This window comes from Lygodium microphyllum, chromosome 6 (assembly GCF_053477565.2).
Source record: "Lygodium microphyllum isolate KBCC chromosome 6, Lygodium_microphyllum_v1.1.10, whole genome shotgun sequence".
NCBI lineage: Eukaryota > Viridiplantae > Streptophyta > Polypodiopsida > Schizaeales > Lygodiaceae > Lygodium > Lygodium microphyllum.
The window spans coordinates 106,317,282-106,338,252 of NC_141140.1; the positions used below are offsets into that span (position 1 = coordinate 106,317,282).

The 20,971-nt window shown below is 42.0% G+C and overlaps 1 protein-coding gene across 1 annotated transcript; it reads left to right on the forward strand.

The window, feature by feature from the left end:
* The first annotated feature begins 320 nt into the window (after positions 1-320).
* On the forward strand, positions 321-2,519 carry LOC148034920 (pentatricopeptide repeat-containing protein At2g33680-like). Its single transcript, XM_087680593.1, has one exon. It carries the CDS (start codon positions 533-535, stop codon positions 2,336-2,338), a length of 1,806 nt encoding a protein of 601 aa, XP_087536719.1. The 5' UTR covers positions 321-532; the 3' UTR covers positions 2,339-2,519.
* The last annotated feature ends 18,452 nt before the right edge of the window (positions 2,520-20,971 follow it).

Consider the following 20,971-nt stretch of genomic DNA (forward strand, 5'->3'; position numbering starts at 1 on the left):
ACACACTGAAATCCAATTGATCAATTCCAGCCTCTCACATAAAACACATCTTGAAACCTTAACGATTGCTCTAAAGGTTGGTGGGGATCAGTCTCATAATAAACTTGGATGTATGTTTTTTTTAATGTGATACGATTTTTGGCAGTTTATTGGATACTATCACAGTGTCGTGTAGGGTAGAGTTTGAAATCCATTGGTCTGTTGCTCGCTAAGAACTGAATGTGGTTTCTCGTGCAACCCCACATAGATGCCGGAATGACTACTAGGTAACTTGATCATAAAGTGTCTCATGTAACACAACACAAATGTTGAGACCTTAATGATTGTTCAAAAAGCTGCTGGCGGGGATTAACCTTATGCTTTTTTAAAAAGCTTGAAATCCACCGCGGTGTTCGTCCCTAGGCATCGAGTCTGGTTTTCGTACAACCCACCCAACCCTTAAACGCTGCCGCTGCTGCTGGGGAGCCGCTCCCCGACTATATGCTGCAAGTCTGCAAGTCTGGTAAAAGTAATCGAAGGTGGCGTGTGGCTAATGGTCTTACTCCCTGGCAAATTTCTGGACGGCCTAGTCGCTCTACTGCACGACTGCAGACAAACCAAGAGCCTGCCGCAGGCCAAACGGATCCACGCCTACCTCTGCCACCACAAGCTCGAAGATCACCGAGTCCTTGGCAACTACCTGGTGCCTGCCCTGGTCGAGTGTGGCTGTTTGCCAGATGCCGTCCATGTCTTCCGCAGGCTGACCTCCCGTAACGAGCACTGCTGGAGCTCCCTCATCTCTGGTTTCGCGCAATCCGGCGATCTGCACCTCGCTTTCCACCTCTGCCATCGAATGCAGCAGGAACATGTCCAGCCGAACAGTTACACCTTCGTCTCCCTCCTCAAAGGCTGTTCTGCGCTTGTCAATATCGAAACAGGACACGCCGTACACGCTGACGTTGTCAAGAAGGGCCTGGAAGGTGACCCTTTCATTGGCAACACTTTGGTAGACATGTACAGCAACTGTGGTTGCCTCCCAGATGCTCAGTGCATTTTCCGGAGTCTGCAGGTCCGGGATGGCGTCTCTTGGAATGCTATGATTGCAGGATATGCTGATCATGAGCTTGGCGAGGAAGCACTGGACTGTTTTGAGCAGATGAGGTCGGACGGAGTACCCCCAGCCGATGTCACGTATACTTCAATGCTAAAGGCTTGTAGCAGCTTAAAGGCCTTGGAAAGAGGCCACAAACTTTATTCTGATATCACCAAGCAGGGTTTTGAGAACGACCTCTTTATTGGGAGTGCAATAGTAGATTTGTATGCCAAGTGCGGCTCGCTTGCAGAAGCACAGGATGTGCTCCTAAAACTTCCTGTTCGAGATGTGGTCTTGTGGACTGCAATTATTGCAGGATATACTGAGCACGGGTTTGGTGAGGAGGCTTTGAATTGTTTTGAAAAAATGCAGCTAGAGAATGTGCATCCAGTTGCTGTCACATTTACTTGCAGCTTGAAAGCATGTGGAAGCATTGGAGCTTTAGAAACAGGTAGAGAGATACATGCTGAGACAACCAAAAGAGGACTGGAGAGGGGCCTTCCTGTTGCGAATACATTGATAGATATGTATGGAAAATGTGGCTCACTAATGGAAGCACATGATGTGTTTCACAAGTTACCTAGTAAAAGTATTGTGTCTTGGACTGCCATGATAAATGGCTATGGTGAGAACCATAGCAGCGGCATGGCTATTCAATGTTTTGAAAATATGAAAGAGCAAGGTGTAAAACCCAACGATGTCACTTTTCTCTGTCTTCTTGCAGTATGCAGCCAAGCAAGCTTGGTCTTGAAGGGACAGGAGTATTTCAATATGATGATTAAAGAGCATAAAATTGAGCCTACTCTTGATCACTATGCTTGTATGGTTGATATTCTTGCACGATCCGGACATGTTTACGAGGCAGAGAAATTTGCCAAAGTGATGCAATGTCTTCCAACCAAAGAGGTTCTTAGGGCTCTCCTTACAGCCTGTAAAATTCATGGGGAGTTGGAAGTAGGACTTAGATGCTTTCAGCAGCTTGTGTTTACAAATGAAGAAGATGCTGCTGCATACATGCTTATGGCGGATATGTATGCAAGTGAAGGAAGATGGAGTGAAGCTATCAAAATGGAAGAAATGAGAAAAAGTGCAAGGGCAAAGAAAGTGCTTGCAAGTGCCTCAACAGAAGTGAACAAAGTATTGCAAGAGTTTGTTATAGGCAATGGCTTGAGCAAGGACACAGCAGCAATGTTGGAGACTCTGAATTTGCATATGAAGAGCGAAGGATATGTGCCTAGTTTGGATTTGGTAGTGTCACATGTGTGATGTTGAAAAACAGCCTATGCTGATAACTTTGTAGATGAATATTTTGTAAATTGAAAAGATTGACATCTAACTATGATACCTTATTTCTGCTAGAGGTCTTATGTAGATCTGACTTATTACACGATGCATTAAGCCTTTCAAGTAGTCTTTCGTTGAAGAGAGGAGTCGGTGACAGTGTCCATACAACCAGTGACTCACTATTGTACGCAAGTGTCTCATGTTTGGTAGATGGATTCTATTTTTCGATCACATCTTTGAGTTCTCTTCTTTTGCAGTGTTGTTTTGTTTTCTTTTTCTTGTGTCTTGTGTTTAGTAGTTTATTTCAGTACTTGTCTATGCTTTCATTGCTCCACCACTTCATTATTCTTCAGGTGGTCTTTCATTGGAGAGAGGAACCAGTGCCAATGCCCACACAGCTAGTGACTCTATTGTACATGACTGTCTCGTGTTTGGCATATAGATTCAATTTTCCAAGTTTTGTGGCTATCAAGGATAGTGTTTGGTTGAGAAGGATGATGGCTAAGATTGGATTTCCATAGCTAGAACCCACACTAATTCATAGGGATAGTCAAAGCTGCTTGGCATAGCTAGGAATCTTGTGTTTCATGCTCACACGAAGCACTTAAAGATCCAATATCACTATGCTCGTGAACACATTTAAGATGGGGAGTTATAGTTGATCTAGTGTCCCACATTTGATATTGTGGTGGAAATCTTCATGAAGGCTTTTCAATTGCCTTCACTTCATCATCTTTTGTATATCTTGGAAGTTCAGGCACACCTAGGATTTGAGAGGGGGTATTAGTGGTTATGGTAATCTCCTGGTTATGAGCAAGCGAGTGAGATGCATTAGGAGCTTTATTCGCATCTACTCATTTGATCACTTTTGGTCTTATTATCCTTTGTTCCAATTTGAAATCCTGGTCCATCTTTCTGGCTCCGGGTATCACTCAAGTATTTTTAGGGTTTCTTTAGGGCTACACCACTTGGGAGTATTTTTATTATTTCTATCTACTTTTAGGCATACTTGTCTAGTGGGTCATTATTATTCCCTAGCTTTTCACTTCTAATATCCTCATTGTAGCTACACATTGTAGCATGTGCAAGGGTTAAGCCTTGTATAAACTTTCTTTATCATTCAACTAAGTTCAACTTTTCCCTTTCATTCTCATCTTGCTAGAGTGTACTTTTTCATCTTCCACTACCATCTTTTATAAGCAGTAGATTGGCCCTCTGGGATAGTAGATTCACCATCGTCATGCCTCTTAGCCTATTTATAGGTTGCCATAATAGTGTCTTCTTATTCAATTAGCTTTCGCTTGCATTCACTGTATCATCACCTATAGTCTCTATCATTTGCCTTTCATCTTGGTGTCCACATTGATGTACTTTGGTATTCTTGTAGGGGTTGCTTGCACTCAACTGACTATTGCATTCAATTTAGTCTGGAGGTCCTAGAAGGCCTAGTGAAAATAATCCAGGTATCGAGTTGGGTAAAGCTATGAAGCAAGAGAAGATGGAAGCCCAAATCTAGCACATGTAAGATTTTTACTACAAAGCTTAAATAGAACAGTTGAGAAGTAATGGCATTGTATCCACATCATAAATAGACATGGATGTAATGTCACCTATGGTGATGTAAACCTCCCAATGATAAAGATCTTGGAGCCAATCATAGCCAAAATTCATATGACTTGAGGTGTTGCTATTCACGACTCTTAGAAGATGAGCAAGCCATTGAAGAATTCAAGTCCACTCGATCAATGTGAAGGAAGATAGGGTCATTTCTAATGAAAAGAACAGATGTGGATGACAATATGGGCCCCTTTCCTTCATCCTTTATACTAAGTTGAAGGTGAGTATATTTCTTCCAACACTTTCTTATTGGGATGTAAGGTCACCTTACAATGAGGACACTTGGGAAAGTCCTTATACTCGTCTCCTTTGTCATATTCAAAGTCAGATGTTGACTTCGATTTTATCTCTTTTCTTCTTTTGTCCTTTCCTAGATGGATTAGCCACAAAAGCATGATTGACTATTCTTGCTCTTTTTGAATCCCTCATTTTGCTTCACATCTTGCTTCAAAGTTATCGGTAACTCCTCCCAAGTGATGGTATTCTATGCATTCGGGATGGGAGATATGATAAGAGTATCACAATTAGGTGTTATGCTAAAAATGCATTAGCTTCACTTAAACAGTCCCAAAATATACTTAATTAAGGAAGAAACCTTGTTTATTTAAAAAGAAATGCATTCCTAGAGAGTGTTTGTATCCCATAAGCACAAACCACTTCGGAGGGCCCAAACTTTCTATAAATATGTATGATGCTCTCCATTCAGCTTTAATCTCGTTTTTGTAGATTTTTGGTATTGCAACTTGTTGCCTACACCTCAGATGCGGAGGATATTGTGGTTCAGGCTGGCCATTGCTGTCTACAATAGTCTGGCACATGTTTCTAGCCTACCACACATTGTTCGGAGCTGATTTCAGTATGCTGATTGATGCTATTGGTTTTTTCTACGTTTTTAGTCTCTCATGTAGCATGCGTTTACTGTTTTCTCTCTCATGTAGCCAGCATTTTCAGTCTTTCTCTCTTGCAATGCCATCCGCATTAGATTCAGCATTCCTTGGCTATGTTTGCTGGTGTTCAATATTTTCAGAGGCTGCCTTGTTGTGATTCGGGATCCGTTCAGAGTACGACACACTCTCTAGCTCATTATCTTTGCCCTGATCCTTGAGATACAAGAGTTCGAGGTATAATATTCATTCACTATATAGTGTGTTTGCTACATGAGCATTGTATATTCAATAGTCATATCATTTCATCTATTCTTTGTGTTCATTATCTCTGAGTTATCCTAACCCTAATTGTGTTATTCTATCAGTATGTGCTTTGTTGTACGATATTGTTTGTGTTTTTGTATTAGGGTATTTCTTCACATGGTATCAGTGCCGAGTTCTTTAAGAGAAACTTAGATCTTGATTTGAAAGCTCTACACAAGGAGGGAGAACAACAAAAGGGCAGATGACTTTCAACACTACTTCTGTACCACTTCTCACATTCGAGCTAAATCTATTGAGGAACGAGTCAGAGTGGCCTTCACAGCTTGCTTCACAGGCTCCCAACATGGCCGGACAAACATTGGACTACCATGGAGTTTCACGACCTTATGAGATCACTACAAGTGAGTACAATCTCATTTTGATGCATAGAGCCCAATAGCAAATAGAAGGTAAGTCTGAATTTCTGTTAGAGCTGGTTAGCTTATTATTCCCTGGACAGGAGCAGTAGGTACAACAATTGATTAGTAGGCAACATGTGCAGGAGGAGTTCCACATTGTAGTTGGATAGTATCAAAAGATGACGTACCAGTGAGACAACAGGGTTTGCGGGGAGGAACATGGAGTGAACTTGGTAAACATGGAGAAGGGAAGAGAAAAGAGAAGAAACTCTGATGAATGGAATGATGAAGTTCCGAATCATGGAGTGAATATGATACAAGGGAATCTTGAGATAAAATATGCATTACTTGCTAATTAGCCTCTTAAACAGCCCTAAAACACACTAAAAATACTATTTTAGGGTAAAACCCTAAAATGGGGAGCAGTTCAAGAGAGTTCAGTGGAAACCCTAAAACGGGGAGTGGTTCGAGAGAGTTTAGTGGAAACCCTAATTTTTGGGACCCTTCCATATCTATAAACAGATAGGCTGCCCCCATTTAGCAATCATCCTTGTTTGTAAGTTACACCAGCCTACACATCCTTTGCTACTGTTGGCGCCCAGTTTCCAGCATGTAGCCCATCTCCATCTGTTGTCCAGCCATTATCGAGTGCAACCACATCATCTTCAGCATGTCCATTGGTGTAGGCGATAGCTCTCAACTGCTGGCGACTGCTCCAAACTGTCCCAGACAGCTGTTCAGCATGATGTCCATCATCTCCAGGGTCAACCAGCCTGTGTTTTTAGCATTGTAGGCCCTAACACTCTCAGACATTGTTTCAGCCTGCTGTTTACAGCAGACTATGCACAATTTCTAGCCCCCGATCAGTGGTACACTGCTGTGTTTACTAGTTTCCAGCCTCCAGACTGTTGCATTTTGGTGACCAGCCTGCTACCATTCACTATTTAGCACTCCTACACTCCGACTAGTGGTCACAGACTTGGGATCCGTCTTCGGTGGAAGTCACAATCCGACATTGCTCTGCCCTTGAGCACACCGTACACTCTTACATTCATTTACAACATTCATTCACTTCAGAGTTGTGTTCTCTCTTTCCCTTCTTTTGTTTGTGTTTGAGTTTTGAGTTTTGCGTTTAGGGTTTGAGTTTTATCCTATGTGTCTGTGTCTATGTCTTTGTGTTTCTGTCGTGGTCATACACTCTATGTGTCCTCAGTGCAAACCCTAGTAGTCTTCTTAACATGGTATTAGAGCCGGTGCTCTTGTAAAGAGTATCCTGCAGATATTGTTGAGAGCTAGTCTTTGTGCGAGGCACACAATATGACTTGTAACCGAATCACAATATCCCAGACACCTTCTTCTCCAGTTTCTATGATGTCTTATCAAGCTTCTCCATCATTGGAGGCCCTGAGACGGCATTATGGACTCGGTGAGGAGGACAATACTCCACCTTCATCAGATTTCACTAACATGACAGAGGAGGACTTTGAGGAGTACTATCGCAACAAGTATGGTGATGTTTACACCCCTCCTACCAATTTTGCTACCACATCCGGACCGATTGGTAAGGCTGGTCACCTCTTCGATCATGGAGGATGTATGGCATTCAGAACGTCTAGCGATTCATCTTCATCATCTCAGCCAGGTCCAATGTTAAGTTTGTACAATTCTTTTGTTTTGCATGAATCAAAACCCTCGCATGTTTCTTCTTTTGAGGTACAGGATCAGGATGGCTTTGTGTATGTGAACTTCAATAGAGGGGGCTCACGAAGCAGACGAAATTCAGGTACATCTATAGCTTCTATTTCATTTGAGTATATCACACACACTTCTCACTTCCCTCCCATACCACCCTCTTCTATATCACACCTCTCATCATCTTTCCAAAATCTTGGATTACACTCCACATCTGCTTCACACACCCTAGGGGTTGGATCTTCCATCTCTCCTCCTAGCACCTTTTCCTTCTCCACCCCATTCTCTACCTCTTTGCACCATGGTACTTCATTAGGGGAAATGCCACCCTTTAACACAGTGCCTCTCATCTTCCAGCAAATGAGCACATCCATAACTCCTCGGTTGACTGTGATGGGCATCCCCCTCACTATCCCCAGCTTCACATCACCCATGACCACTCATACGCAGGGGTTTTCATCCTCAGTTTATGGTGCATCTTCACACTCTCCTTGGATTACACCTATGCAGGGATTCTCATCTTCTGCTCCCAGTGTTCCCATCCCACCTCCTTGGGTTCCTCATGTGGCTACCATGCCCATGCCTAGTCAGCCCATCCCTACCTATGGATCCACCCTGTACACTACCCGCATGCGTGGTGGGCACTCTGGGGCCCATTCCCAAGTGTACTCCACTCCCTCATCCTACCCCCACTACACTTTTTCACACTATCCATCTTTGAGCACAACCACTCTTGTTGCAATGGCCAAGAATGCCTTCATGGATAAGACACGTTTTAACTGGTCAAATTTCACTACTTGGTCCAATTTCATGCAACAAGTGCTTGAGTCTCAAGGTCTTTGGGACCTCGTCATTGGTCTAGAGCCTATGCCGGACCCTCGACTAGCTCACCCTGACTACATCTGTCAATGGAGAGTTTGCAATGCTACAACCAATGTTGAGCTGATGTAGGGATTGCTTCCTGAGTTTCACTCTCAGTTGTAGCACTTCCCGCTCGTGTCAGAGCGTTGGAGTCACCTTCTCGACTGCTATGCGGCTCGTGATCGTACTCGGCATATTTATCTCGACTTTGAGCTTCAAGAGTTCTCTCTTAAGAAAGGGCATGATCTGAAAGTCAAGCTAGCTGACTATAGGCGATTACTTGCCAAGTTCGCCACTACTGGCTCTTACGATTAGGTTACATTCTTCTTGAATAAGTTGCCCACAAAATACTTCAATTTCATTTAACACATCATCTCCTAGCCTCAATTGCCAACCTTCTACGAGTTTGAGTGCAAGTTCTTGCGTTACGCAAGGCTCCATGATCAAGTCCACAAGAAATCCTCATCACAGTCTTATTCCGAGTAGAGGGGTTGGTTGCTTCTTCTTCGAGAGGGAAAACCACCAGTGGCAAGAACTCGCTAGATGCGAAGGCAAGCCAATCAAAGGGTGACTTCTCTTCCTCCAATGGAACCAAAGAATCAAGACCTCTCTAGCAGCAACTTCCTAAGAAAAACCGGTTTTGCACACATTGCCAAAGAGCAGGGCATGTGGATGAGGAGTGTTGCTCCAAGGCCCAAGGTCTACCATCTAAAAAGCCTCAGCAGACCGCTGCGACTCCACAGTCCAGTGGGGCTATGCCTTCCACTCCTGCTTCATCTGCTCCTTCAGCGCACCCGTTGTTATTGCCGGACATGTGGCTCGAGTATAGCCTTAGCAGCCCATCTCTTTCACTACCCCTAAGGGACTCGTCGATTGCTTTGCAGGTTTCGATCCCATTGCACTTTATGTATGTAATGTCCCCATTACTTAATTTATTTTAAGGTGCGTATACGTGGTGTTGTACATCCACACATGGGGGCAAAAAAATACAGAATCTCTACAGGATTTATAGAAAGCAGGATTAGTTTTCTACTATCATGTTTAGATGACTTAATTTCCACTTTAGATGGATTCAAATATATATTGTGACTTATTTTGAAGGAAATAAGTCGTCCAAGACAAAAGATGAATAAAAATAACGTGATTTATAAAAATCATCATTTTTGCCTAATTTTGATGGATCTTCGTAATTCTGCTCATGCTAACTTGTCGATCAAATGCGTTCGATCGTTTAAGGTACCCGAACATCTATATTCGGAGTTCATACGACAAAGTTATGATCCAAACAAGTTGCAGAACAGAAAAAGAAAACGAAATCTTGTCATCGATGATGTAATCAAAAACGCCAAAAAGCAGGCACCCTCTCTTTTACCCCCCCCCCCCCCCCCCCTTTTGCAAAAACTATAAATTGAGGGCTTGGGGATGACCCAAAAGAGCAACAACAGCAATCTTGACAAGGATGAGACGCTAATTGAGAAGGAGGAGCAACAAGAGCAAACTTGACAAGGACGAGACGTTGATCGAGAAGGAGGAGACTCTATCCAAGTATGTTGAAGGTCTCTCATTCTCTTCTACTATGATCCGAGAAGAGAAGACACTGAAGAACTCTATCCTATTCTATCAGGATCTAATCTAGAAAATTCACAAACAAGATTGATGTCTTCAAGCAGTTATGACTTCAATCAATCATGCAACTTTTAAGTTCAAGTGATGCTTAATCTAGTAGCAATCGACACTTGAGTCTCAAAGTAATGAACTCTTGCCCTTGGAAATTAACTAGAGGTATCTAGAATTTGAGTCTCTAACTTTCCAATTCTTGTAACCAAGTTTCTTGACCTTAAGTCAGCATTTCTCAAGAGACTTATCTTATTTCTATTGAACTTGAATAAAACTATTTTAGAAAAAAAAAGAACATGTGGTATCGCGGTTGGTAAAGGGACATTATCCGTGCCCGTGACTCCGTTTGTGACTCCCGTGCTTGCAACTCCAACTGTTGCTTCTATGTTAGTAGGGTTATTTGCGATTTTCGCTTCTGAATTCTTTTTCTTTGGGGCCATGATAGAATAGAGATGAGAGTAGATGTATGATAGAATAGGATAGAGTTCTTCAGTGTCTTCTCTTCTCGGATCAAAGTAGAAGAGGATGAGAGACCTTCACCATATCTCGGATAGAGTCTCCTCCTTCTCGATCAACATCTCATCCTTGTCAAGATTGCCCTTGTTGCTCCTCCTTCTCGATCAGCGTCTCACCCTTGTCAAGATTGCTCTTGTTGCTCTTTTGGGTCATCCCCAAGCCCTCAATTTATAGTTTTTGCAAAAAGGGGGGGGGGGGGAGGGGGGGTAAAAGAGAGGGCACCTGCTTTTTGGCATTTTTTTATGACATCATCGATGATAAGATTTCGTTTTCTTTTTCTGTCCTGCAACTTGTTTGGATCATAACTTCGTTGTATGAACTCCGAATATAGATGTTCGGGTACCTTAAATGATCGGAACACATTTGGTCGACAAGTTAGCGTGGGCAGAATTACGAAGATCCATCAAAATTAGGCAAAAATGATGATTTTTATAAATCGCATTATTTTTATTCATCTTTTGTCTTGGACGACTTATTTCCTTCAAAATAAGTCACAGTATATATTTGAATCCATCTAAAGTGGAAATTAAGTCATCTAAACATGATAGTAGAAAACTAATCCTGCTTTCTATAAATCCTGTAGAGATTCTGCATTTTTTTTCCCCATGTGTGGACGTACAACACCACGTATACGCACCATAAAATAAATTAAGTAGTGGGGACATTACATTCTTCCCTCCTTAGAGAAATTTAGATGTCCTTATCTCAAGAGAAACTGGGGGTATTCTTTCATAAGGATTACCTCATCGACCCAAGTGGCATCTTATTCAGGATAATCCTTGTACTGGATGAGATATTCTCTAAGGATCCTGTTCCTAAGGATTCATTCTTTTACATCGAAGATTCTATCAGGTTGAAGTTCAAGTAAACCTTGGCTTGGCATTACAACTTGCTAATCATCAAGAATATGATCAGGATTAGGTACATAGGGCTTCAAGAGACTGACATGGAATACATCATGAACTTTTAGGGTTTCAAGAAGTTGCATCTTATAAGCATTTGGTCCAAGAGTCTTTATGATTTTGTAAGGTCCACAATATCTTGGGCTTAGCTTCTTGAATTTTTCCAAGGATAAGGAACTCTTCTTTGGGCGTACATGGATAAAAACCTTGTCCCCTTCTTGGAAGATTCGCTCTTTTCTCCCTAAGTCAGCATAGGCTTTCTGCTGATCCTTGGCAGCTTGTATGTCTTGCTTGATGGTTTTGACTTGTTCGTCCATTTCTTCAAGCATCTTTTTAGCAGCTTCAACCTTCAAGGTAGGGTCGGAGAAGTTTAGCAGGGTTAGGCATTCTTGCCCATATAGAGCTTGAAATGAGGTCATTTGGATGCTCTGATGATAGGACACATTCTAAACAAATTCCACCAAAGTTAGACATTGTATCCATCGTCTAGGTTCTTTGCAACAATATGCCCTAAGTATGTCTTCAATGACCTGATTTGCACGCTTTGTCTATCCATCAATTTGAGGGTGATAAGATGTACTAAAACAAAGCTGTGTACCGAAAGCTTCAAATAATCCCTTCCAAAAATGTGAAGTGAATAGAGAATCACGATTGCTGATAATTCTCTTTGGTAGTCCATGAAGTCTAAAGATTTCTTTAACAAATAACTTGGCAATATCTAAGGCTTTATAGCTAGTTTTGATCGGAATAAGGTGGGTGATCTTAGTCAACATGTCCACAATTACCATGATCGAGTTGTATCCACCTTGAACTGAGGATAATCCAACTACAAAATCCACACTAATGAATTCCCATTTCATCTAAGGAATATCAAGTGGTTGTAGCTTTCCTGGCAGCTTAACTCGTTCGGCTTTTATTCGTTGGCAACTCAAGCATTCCATTACGTATTTTAGTACGTCACTTTTGAGCTTTTCCCAATGATAGCTTTTTCTAACTGCATTGAGAGTTTTAGCATAGCCAGGATGTCCTGAAAATGGGGAATCATGAGCTTCGCATAGTATCTTCTTCTTAAGATCTTGACTTGAAGGAATACATAATCTTGTCCTGAAATAGGCAAGCCCTTCATCAACATAGAAGTTAAGATACTTTGTCTTAAGCTTAGAGTCTTGTTCTTTATTCTGAATTTCCTTTAGCATTTGCTGATATTTGGGATCATTATTCGCCTTCTCCTTGGCTAGCTTGATGATAGGATTGCTAGGCTTCGATATCATTATAGTTAGTGTTTGAGCTCTAAGAGGTTCTTCTGAGATAAGTGCATTGAGAAACGATTTGCGGCTTAAAGCATCTGCAATTACGTTCTCTTTGCCTGGTCTATACTTAATCTCAAAATCATACTCTTGCAAGACTTTGATCCATCGACATTGCCTCATATTTAGATCTAGGTGAGTGAAGATCCATTTAAGACTTTTATGGTCGGTTACCAGTGAGAATTTCTTCCTGAGTAGATAATGTCTCCATAACTTAAGAGCATGGATAATTGCAAGTAATTCCAAGTGAGTAGCATAATTTCTTTCTTGAGTCTTCAATTTTCTGGAGGAATATGCTACTGGATGTCCTTCTTGCATGAGTACGCATCCCAAAGCAAGAGAGCTCGCATCGGTCACCACTTCCAATTCTTTGCTAAGTTCAGGTAGTTTGAGAATCGGGGCTGTGACTAAACTTAGCTTGAGCCTGTCAAAGCTAGACTGTTCAACTTGGGTCCATTTAATGGCAAGCTGCTTCTTGAGTAGGTCGGTGAGAGGTGTAGCAATTAAGGCATAATTCTTGATAAAGACCCGATACCATCATGTTAAACCCAAAAAGCTACGAACTTCACTTACATTGGTTGGAGGTGGCCAGTCTTGTACATCCTTGACCTTGGCCGGATCTACTGAAATTCCCTCTGCTGAAACTATAAACCCTAAATACTCGATTTGCTTCTTGAAGAACGCACACTTCTTCTTCTTAGCATACAACTTGTGAGTCTGCATTGTCTCAAGAACTGTCCACAGTTGTGATGTGTGACTTCCTTCATCCTTGGAATACATTAAGATGTCATCAAAGAATACAAGGATGAAATCATCAAGACAAGGTCTAAATATATCTTGCATTAATCTGTTGAAGGTAGCGGGGGCGTTGGTTAATCCAAATGACATTACGATAAAATCGTAATGACCGTACCTTGTGCTAAAAGCAGTTTTTGAAATATCTTCTTGCTTGATTCTGATCTGGTAATACCCTGATTTGAGATCAATCTTGGAGAAAATCTTGGCTCCTTGTAATCGATCAAGTAGTTCGTCGAGATCCTTGGAATCGGATACTTATTTTTTATTGTTACCTGATTTAGCCCTCGATAATCAATGTAGAGACGGAGAGTCCCATCCTTCTTTTTCTGAAATAACACCTAAGCTCCCCAGGTGAGTTACTGGGTCTAATGTATCCCTGATCTAAGAGCTGTTTGAGTTGTTTCTTTAGTTATATGGCTTCTGGAATGGACATTTGATATGGTCATTTTGCAACTGGTGCAGCTCCTGGTACTAGCTTGATTTCGTGGTCGACTTCTCTTTGTGGTGGAAGTTCAGTTTATTCTTCAGGGAATATGTTAGCATATTCCTTAAGCCACGACGGTTTATCTTCGGCTTCTTTATCATGCTCAGTTTTATTTAATTTGATTAGGTATAGAGCTGAGCCTTTTCTTAAGCCTTTAGCGATTCGATAAGCTTTCGCTAATTGAATCTTCAGTTTTCCTGCTTCTCCTTGTAGAGTCACTTGTTGTCCTATAAGATTCAAGAATGTGCCTTGGCCCTTTTCACAATGAATATGAGCATCATTGGGAATTAACCAATCCATTCCTAACAAGCACTCATAGGTTCCTAGGTTCATCACTTTGAATTTCATGTTGGTCTGATTGCCACCCAGATTAAACTCCACCTTACTTGTTTATTGTGTTGAGGAAACTTCTTTTCCATTAGCTAACTCAACTATTAGCCCAGGTGCATGCATTGTGTCTATGCCTAGTTTTCTAGCACACCTTGGTGATATGAATGAATGTGTGCTTCCACAATCGATCAAAATTTTAAAGGGTTTACCGTTATAGGTTGATGGTGTTTGAATAACTGAGAATTGTCGATTTGGTCCCTTCTTGTTGAGAGAGGCATGAATTCTCGCTCTCTCCATGTCAGTTTCCAAGGCCAACCTTCGTCAGCTTCTACTTGAGGGTTATGACGGCAACTCTTCCTCTAGCTATGGCTGTCCGGCTCTAGTTGTTACGGAACTTGCTTTGGTGTTCATTCTGTCCGAGTTTTGGGCATCGCCTTTGGATGTGGCCAGGTTCGTTACAATAATAGCACATGAAAGTGTCTTTATTACCACCAGTAAAGTTCTCCACCACTGACGTCTTAGCCTTTTTGCTATTAGCAGATTGGAATTGACCTTGGGCTCTTTTTGCATAGCCCCCAGTTATATTTCTGTTTTGAAACTTATTATTCCAAGGCTTATCGTTTCTTGGTTTGGACTGGAGTTCCTGTACAATTGGTCTTGCTCTTATCAATGCATCTTGGAGGTGAGATGGATGCATTACTTCAAGCCGTGTGTTCAAGGGATCATCTAATCCATGGCAAAACTTGGATACTTGCTGCGCAATGTCCATAGATGGTGCATACTTGAGAAGTGTTATAAGCTTCAAGTAATAGGCTTTCAGTGTCATTCTAAGTTGCTTTAGACCAAAGAATTCATTCATCTTTTGTGTGCGGTATGCTAGCGGAAGATACCGGCCTCGCACTGCATCCTTTAATATGTCCCAACTAACAAATGCTTGGGAGATTCCTTGGTCTTTACACCATCGTTTCCACCAAATTCGGGCTTCTCCTGTTAGCTTTAACTTACTGATCATTGCTTGATTAGCTAGGGTAATTCTAGCAGCAATGAAATAATCTTCCATGGACTCAACCCATATTTCTGCTTTAACCTTGATGTTTTTGCCTTGGCCATCAAACTCGAGTGGTTTGATTTGCTTAAGCAGGAACTTCTTTTCTTGGATCTCAGCAGCATTAAGGGTAGGAACAGCTTCCTGTGGTATCATAAGATTAGCTATACGAATGTTATCATACAGTTTGCTTGTATCTTTAAGAAAAAAAAGAAATCATTTCAGAAGGATAAAAACACTTTATATTAAATTTTCAAGAAGGTTACATCATGATAGAGTTTTTCGAATGAACTTAAGGAATCTAACCATGGATTTTAGATATATCTACTGACTTGTAATTCTTAATTGCTAGAATGGTAACCAATTTCATATCCAATAGATAGAAAAAATAATTTCTTTTGCTATAAGGGATAAATACATGGTTTATTTTTGGGACGGCTGGTTATTTGGGAGAGAAGATTTCCCTAATACAATCTAGGTATGGCATTTGGATATACCCATTGGGTAATAGTCTGGCTTTAGAGAATGGATATCTAAAAATCGGTACTTTAAAGGAAGATCAGGAAGTCCATCTTTGACGTAATTGCAGCGTTTAGAGAGACCAACAACTATCATTCGGTCCGCTGGGTTGAGCTTTGTCGCTTCCTCGTAAATATATTGATTTAGTTTCACCTTTCGGTCTCTAGTGAATAAAGTTGAATTCACTCTAGCTTCATGGAGTAAATAAACCTTCACGACTTTAAGGTTTTCCATCCATCTTATTCTCTTCAAATTGTTCTGAAGGAAGGCAAGACGGTTTGCGTCGATATAACAAATTCCACCGCTCATCATCCAGTGTCTTTCCCAGTATAGTGGAGAAGGATCATAGATGCGATCCAGAATCCACATCACTTGCATTCTCCATCCATAATCCCTAGAATGCATTGCCGATGTAAACATCGCTGGAAGACTAGGAATCGCTCCCAATCTTCGTCCCTCTGGGTAATATAAAAACACATGTCAGCAAGATAAGGGAAAAACAACTCATATCTCAAGCTACAATACTAAGTTTCTGATTTCTTTTTGCTCTGATACCACTTGTGGCGTACCCGCCTTTGATTACGTGACGAGTAACATTTTAGTAGTCACCTAGAGTTTATCTTCCAGTCGTCACCATCCGTACTCTAACCAGAATGATCGGATTTTGTCTGGCTAGTTAACCCTAGGTCTATCCCACAAGGGAAGCGTCCTACCGTTACCCACGGAGGACGGACCTGAAGGTTCCTAATTGATCTAACAGTTACCTATCAACAACTAACTCACATCCGGAGGTGTCCTTGAGAGGCTTCTTGTCCGGAAGGAGCAACTGCCATTACCCTTGGTTCATGGAGTACAACGCTTTTTTCTAGTAGTAGGCTAAGGATTTATAAAATCCCTTGGAGTGCTCTAGCACAGCTGCCGTACATTTCCCCTAAGATAATTTACAATTCGCGTTTGGAGACCAAACCCTAAGTAAGTCAATGAACCAGCCCTTCCTAGAGTTTCTTCCTAGTGTTTGTTTTTGGGAAAACCTCTCTGCTAACCGAGACCACCCTGCCATAGGACTAGATTTGTCGAGAATCCATCCACCCGCTTTCCTCTATGGAAGTTATTAGTTATCTAATTACCTACCACATTACGTGAAACATATAAAAATAACTTCATTAATTAATATCCTTATATGCACAGTTGTTCGTTTACATAATTTACTCACGGACATACAATCAAAATAAAACAACTCATTGATTATATTCCATAATGTGTGTTCTCCCGCCCATATAGGAGAAAATTTACAATTTCACATGCTGCCTCATCCGGCGCATCTGCACGTCACCAAGATCAAATCCACCTATAGCTAGCGTTCATAGGTGTCCCAAGTAGAACTCGGGCCATACAGGGGACCAAGTAGTTCCTAGGTGCGAAAAAGAACTTACTAGCTAGAGCCCCCTCTGGCACCCTTCCACCTCCTACTTAATACGATCCCTGCTGGGAGACCTCTCGCCCATCGAAGCCAGTCCATGCTTCTGCGGCGATAAAAACATCCCCTCTTGGTATGGGGATTCAACACCTATGCTTGGGGGAGGCATAGGGATCCTCAATTTTTATCTGTTCCAATATTTAATTCAATCAGAATCTAATCTAGAAAATTCACAAATAAGATTGATGTCTTCAAGCAGTTATGACGTCAATCAAACATGCAACTTTCAAGTTCAAGTGATGCTTAATTTGGTAGCAATCGACACTTGAGTTTCAAAGTAATGAACTCTTCCCCTTGGAAATTAACTAGAGGTATCTAGAATTTGAGTCTCTTAACTTCCCAATTCTTGTAACCAAGTTTCTTGACCTTAAGTTAGCATTTCTCCTTATCTTATTTCTATTGAACTTGAATAGAACTATTTTAGAAAAAAAAAAAGAACCTGTGGTATCGCGGTTGGTAAAGGGGCATTATCTGCGCCCGTGACTCCGTTTGTGACTCCCGTGCTTGCAACTCCAACTGTTGCTTCTACGTTAGTAGGGTTATTTGCGATTTCCGCTTCTGAATTCTTTTTCTTTGGGGCCATGATAGAATAGAGATGAGAGTAGAATTAAATATCGGAACAAATAAAAATTGAGGAGCCCTATGCCTCCCCCAAAGATAGGTGTTGATATCCCATACCAAGAGGGGATGTTTTAACCGCCGCGAAAGCATGGACCAGCTCTAATGGCGAGAGGTCTCCCAGCAGGGAAAGTATTAAGTAGGAGGTGGAAGGGTGCCAGGGGGGCTCTGGCTAGTAAATCCTTTTTCGCACCTAGGAACTACTTGGTCCCATGTATGACCCGAGTTCTACTTGGGACACCTATGAACGCTAGATATAGATGGATTTGATCTTGGTGACGTGCAGATGGGCCGGATGAGGTAATACGTGAAATTGTAATTTTTCTCCTATATGGGCGGGAGAACACACATTATGGAATATAATCAATGAATTGTTTTATTCTGATTGTATATCCGTGAGTAAATTACGTAAACGAACAACTGTGCATATAAGGATATTAATTAATAAAGCTATTTTTATATGTTTCACGTAATGTGGTAGGTAATTAGATAACTAAGAACTTCCATAGAGGGAAGTGGGTGGATGGATTCTCGACGAATCCAGTCCTATGGCAGGGTGGTCTCGGTTAGCTGAGAGGTTTCCCCAAAAACAAACACTAGGAAGAAACTCTAGGAAGGACTGATTCATTGACTTACTTAGGGTTTGGTCTCAGAACCCGAACTGTAAATTATCTTAGGGGAAAGGTATGGCGGCTGTGCTAGAGCACTACAAGGGATTTTATAAATCCTTAGCCTGCTATTGGAAAAAAGCGTTGTACTCCATGAACCAAGGGTAATGGCAGTTACTCCTTCCGGACAAGAAGCCTCTCAAGGACACCTCTGGATGTGAGTTAGTTGTTGATAGGTGACTATTAGGTCAATTAGGAACCTTCAAGTCGGTCCTCTGTGGGTAATGGCAGGACGCTTCTCTCGTGGGGTAGACCTAGGGTTAACTAGCCAGACAAAATCCGATCATTTTGGTTAGAGTACATATGGCGACGACTGGAAGATAAACTCTAGGCGACTACGAAAATGTTACTCGTCACATAATCAAAGGTGAGTACGTCACAATGCATTTATCTCACCTTCCTCCCTACCTCGTGAGGCGTTCCCTTGGTAGAGCCCTGCTACTGGACATACAGGATGGTGGCCACCTTCTTAGACTAGCATGTCTCTAGCTCCTTTCGGATACCTTAGGTCAGTCTAGCATTCATTTTTCACACTCTTTGAGTCGGGCCCATAGGATTCTATCTCTATATTTTAAGTCTTCTGTTGCATTTACTCACACCCATATACATATTTGCATCTTTGTACTTGTTCCTTTAGTTAGCTTTTCATTTTTGTTTTGTTTTGTTTTTGGAGCATCTCACTACTGACCTCTGTGATTGCAGACTTTGATCTCCTTTTGTAGGTTTTGTTTTCAGTGTAGGGCTAACATGCAGGTTTGCCTAGTCCTACTTGAGCTGGAGACTTGGGATGCATGCTGTTCCTTCATGGTTTCATCATCCTTGGAGTTTTGCTCTTCTACTAGCATGGAGGCTTCCCCTCCCGAGGCGGATCGTGCAGCATCTCTCTTGATACTATCATAGCGGTGACTTCTACCTAGCTCTCCAGCTGGGATGCTTCCTCCTCCTCTTCATTCCTTATGGTTCTCAGCACCACACGAAGATCGACATCAGGCTCCTCTTCCTTCTTTGGCATCTGCATCCAGGTTGAGAGGGGGTTCCTACCCTTCTTGGTATTCTATAGGCTTCAGCACTTTGTCTCGACATTGGCTTCTTCCCCCTGTTGTACCTTACCCTTTGCATTGCATGATTTCATCATCTTTGTACTAGGGCACTTGGGCAAGTGAAAAATTTTCCCATGAGGGACACTGTCCAAGTGACACTTGCTGCATGAGCATTCTTCAACATGTAGTATACTTTGCATCTCATTGTGCAGAGCACCACTTGAGCGGATCCTAAGCTGTTTCCACTAGCGGATGTTGTTACCACACCACCATCCTTCTTCACCACATGGATACCTCATCACCTACTTTTCCTCGTCATCAACACCCTGAGTGGATGGGTTAGCTTGTATTGTTTTGTGATGTGTTGGGTGTACCCTCCCTACTCCCGTCTTCTGGGTCACTATTCCTCAATCGGTCGCATCCCATAAAATTTACCACACTTATTCAAAAAAAAAAACAATACACAAAAGTTTCATGTAGTTCCATCCGCCTTTGTAGGGCTTGGTAGGCCACTGGGCAACAAACGCGCACCCTTTGTTCGATGCCCTATCCTCTCTGGGGTGACTACTTGGATTTCCTTGGTAAGATAACCATTGCCTCTGTAGTCTTGATAGGCCACTGGGCAACCGATGTGCACCCTTTGTCCGATGCCTTGGCTGCTTTGGGGTGGAACGCCTACGGGTACATCAACATCACAATGTGGTTGGCCTAACCTTTCGGCTCAGTTTTGGGCCTGCGAGGGGATGTTGAGCTAAAATATGCATTACTTGCTGATTAGCCTCTTAAACAGCCCTAAAACACACTAAAAATTCTCTTTTAGAGTAAAATCCTAAAACAGGGAGCGGTTCGAGAGAGTTCAGTGGAAACTCTAATTTTCGAAACTCTTCCACATCTATAAATAGACAGGTTGTCCCCATTTAGCAATCATCCTTGTTTGCAGGTTACACCAGCCCACATACCCTTTGCTGTTGTTGGCACCCAGTTTTCAGCCTACAGCCCGTCTCCATCTGATGTCCAGCCATCGGCTACAGCCACATCATCTTCAGCCTATCCATTGCTGTAGGCGATAGCTCTCAGCTTTGCTGGTGACTGCTCCAAACTGTCCCAAACTGTTGTTCAGCCTGCTATCCCCATCATCTCCAGGGTCAACCAGCCTGCATTTTCAGTATTCTAGGCCCTGACACTCTCAGACACTATTTCAGCCTGTTGTTTACAATAGACTGTGCATAGTTTCTAGCCCTCGATCGATGGTACACTGCTGTGTTTACCAGCTTCCAGCCTCCAGACTGCTGCATTTTGGTGACTAGCCTGCTACCATTCACTATTCAGCACTCCTACACTCCGACTGGTGGTCACAGACTTGGGATCCATCTTGGTGGACATCACACTCCGACATTGCTCTGCCCTTAAGCACACTATACACCCTTATATTCATTTACAACATTCATTCACTTTAGAGCTGTGTTCTCTCTCTCCCTTCTTCTATTTGTGTTTGAGTTTTGAGTTTTGCATTTAGGGTTTGAGTTTTGAGTTTTGCGTTTAGGGTTTGAGTTTTACTCTCTGTGTCTCTGTTTC

Bases quoted from the DNA above. Each gene is read 5' to 3' on its own strand.
- LOC148034920 (XM_087680593.1), top strand. From the start codon at position 533: ATGGTCTTACTCCCTGGCAAATTTCTGGACGGCCTAGTCGCTCTACTG.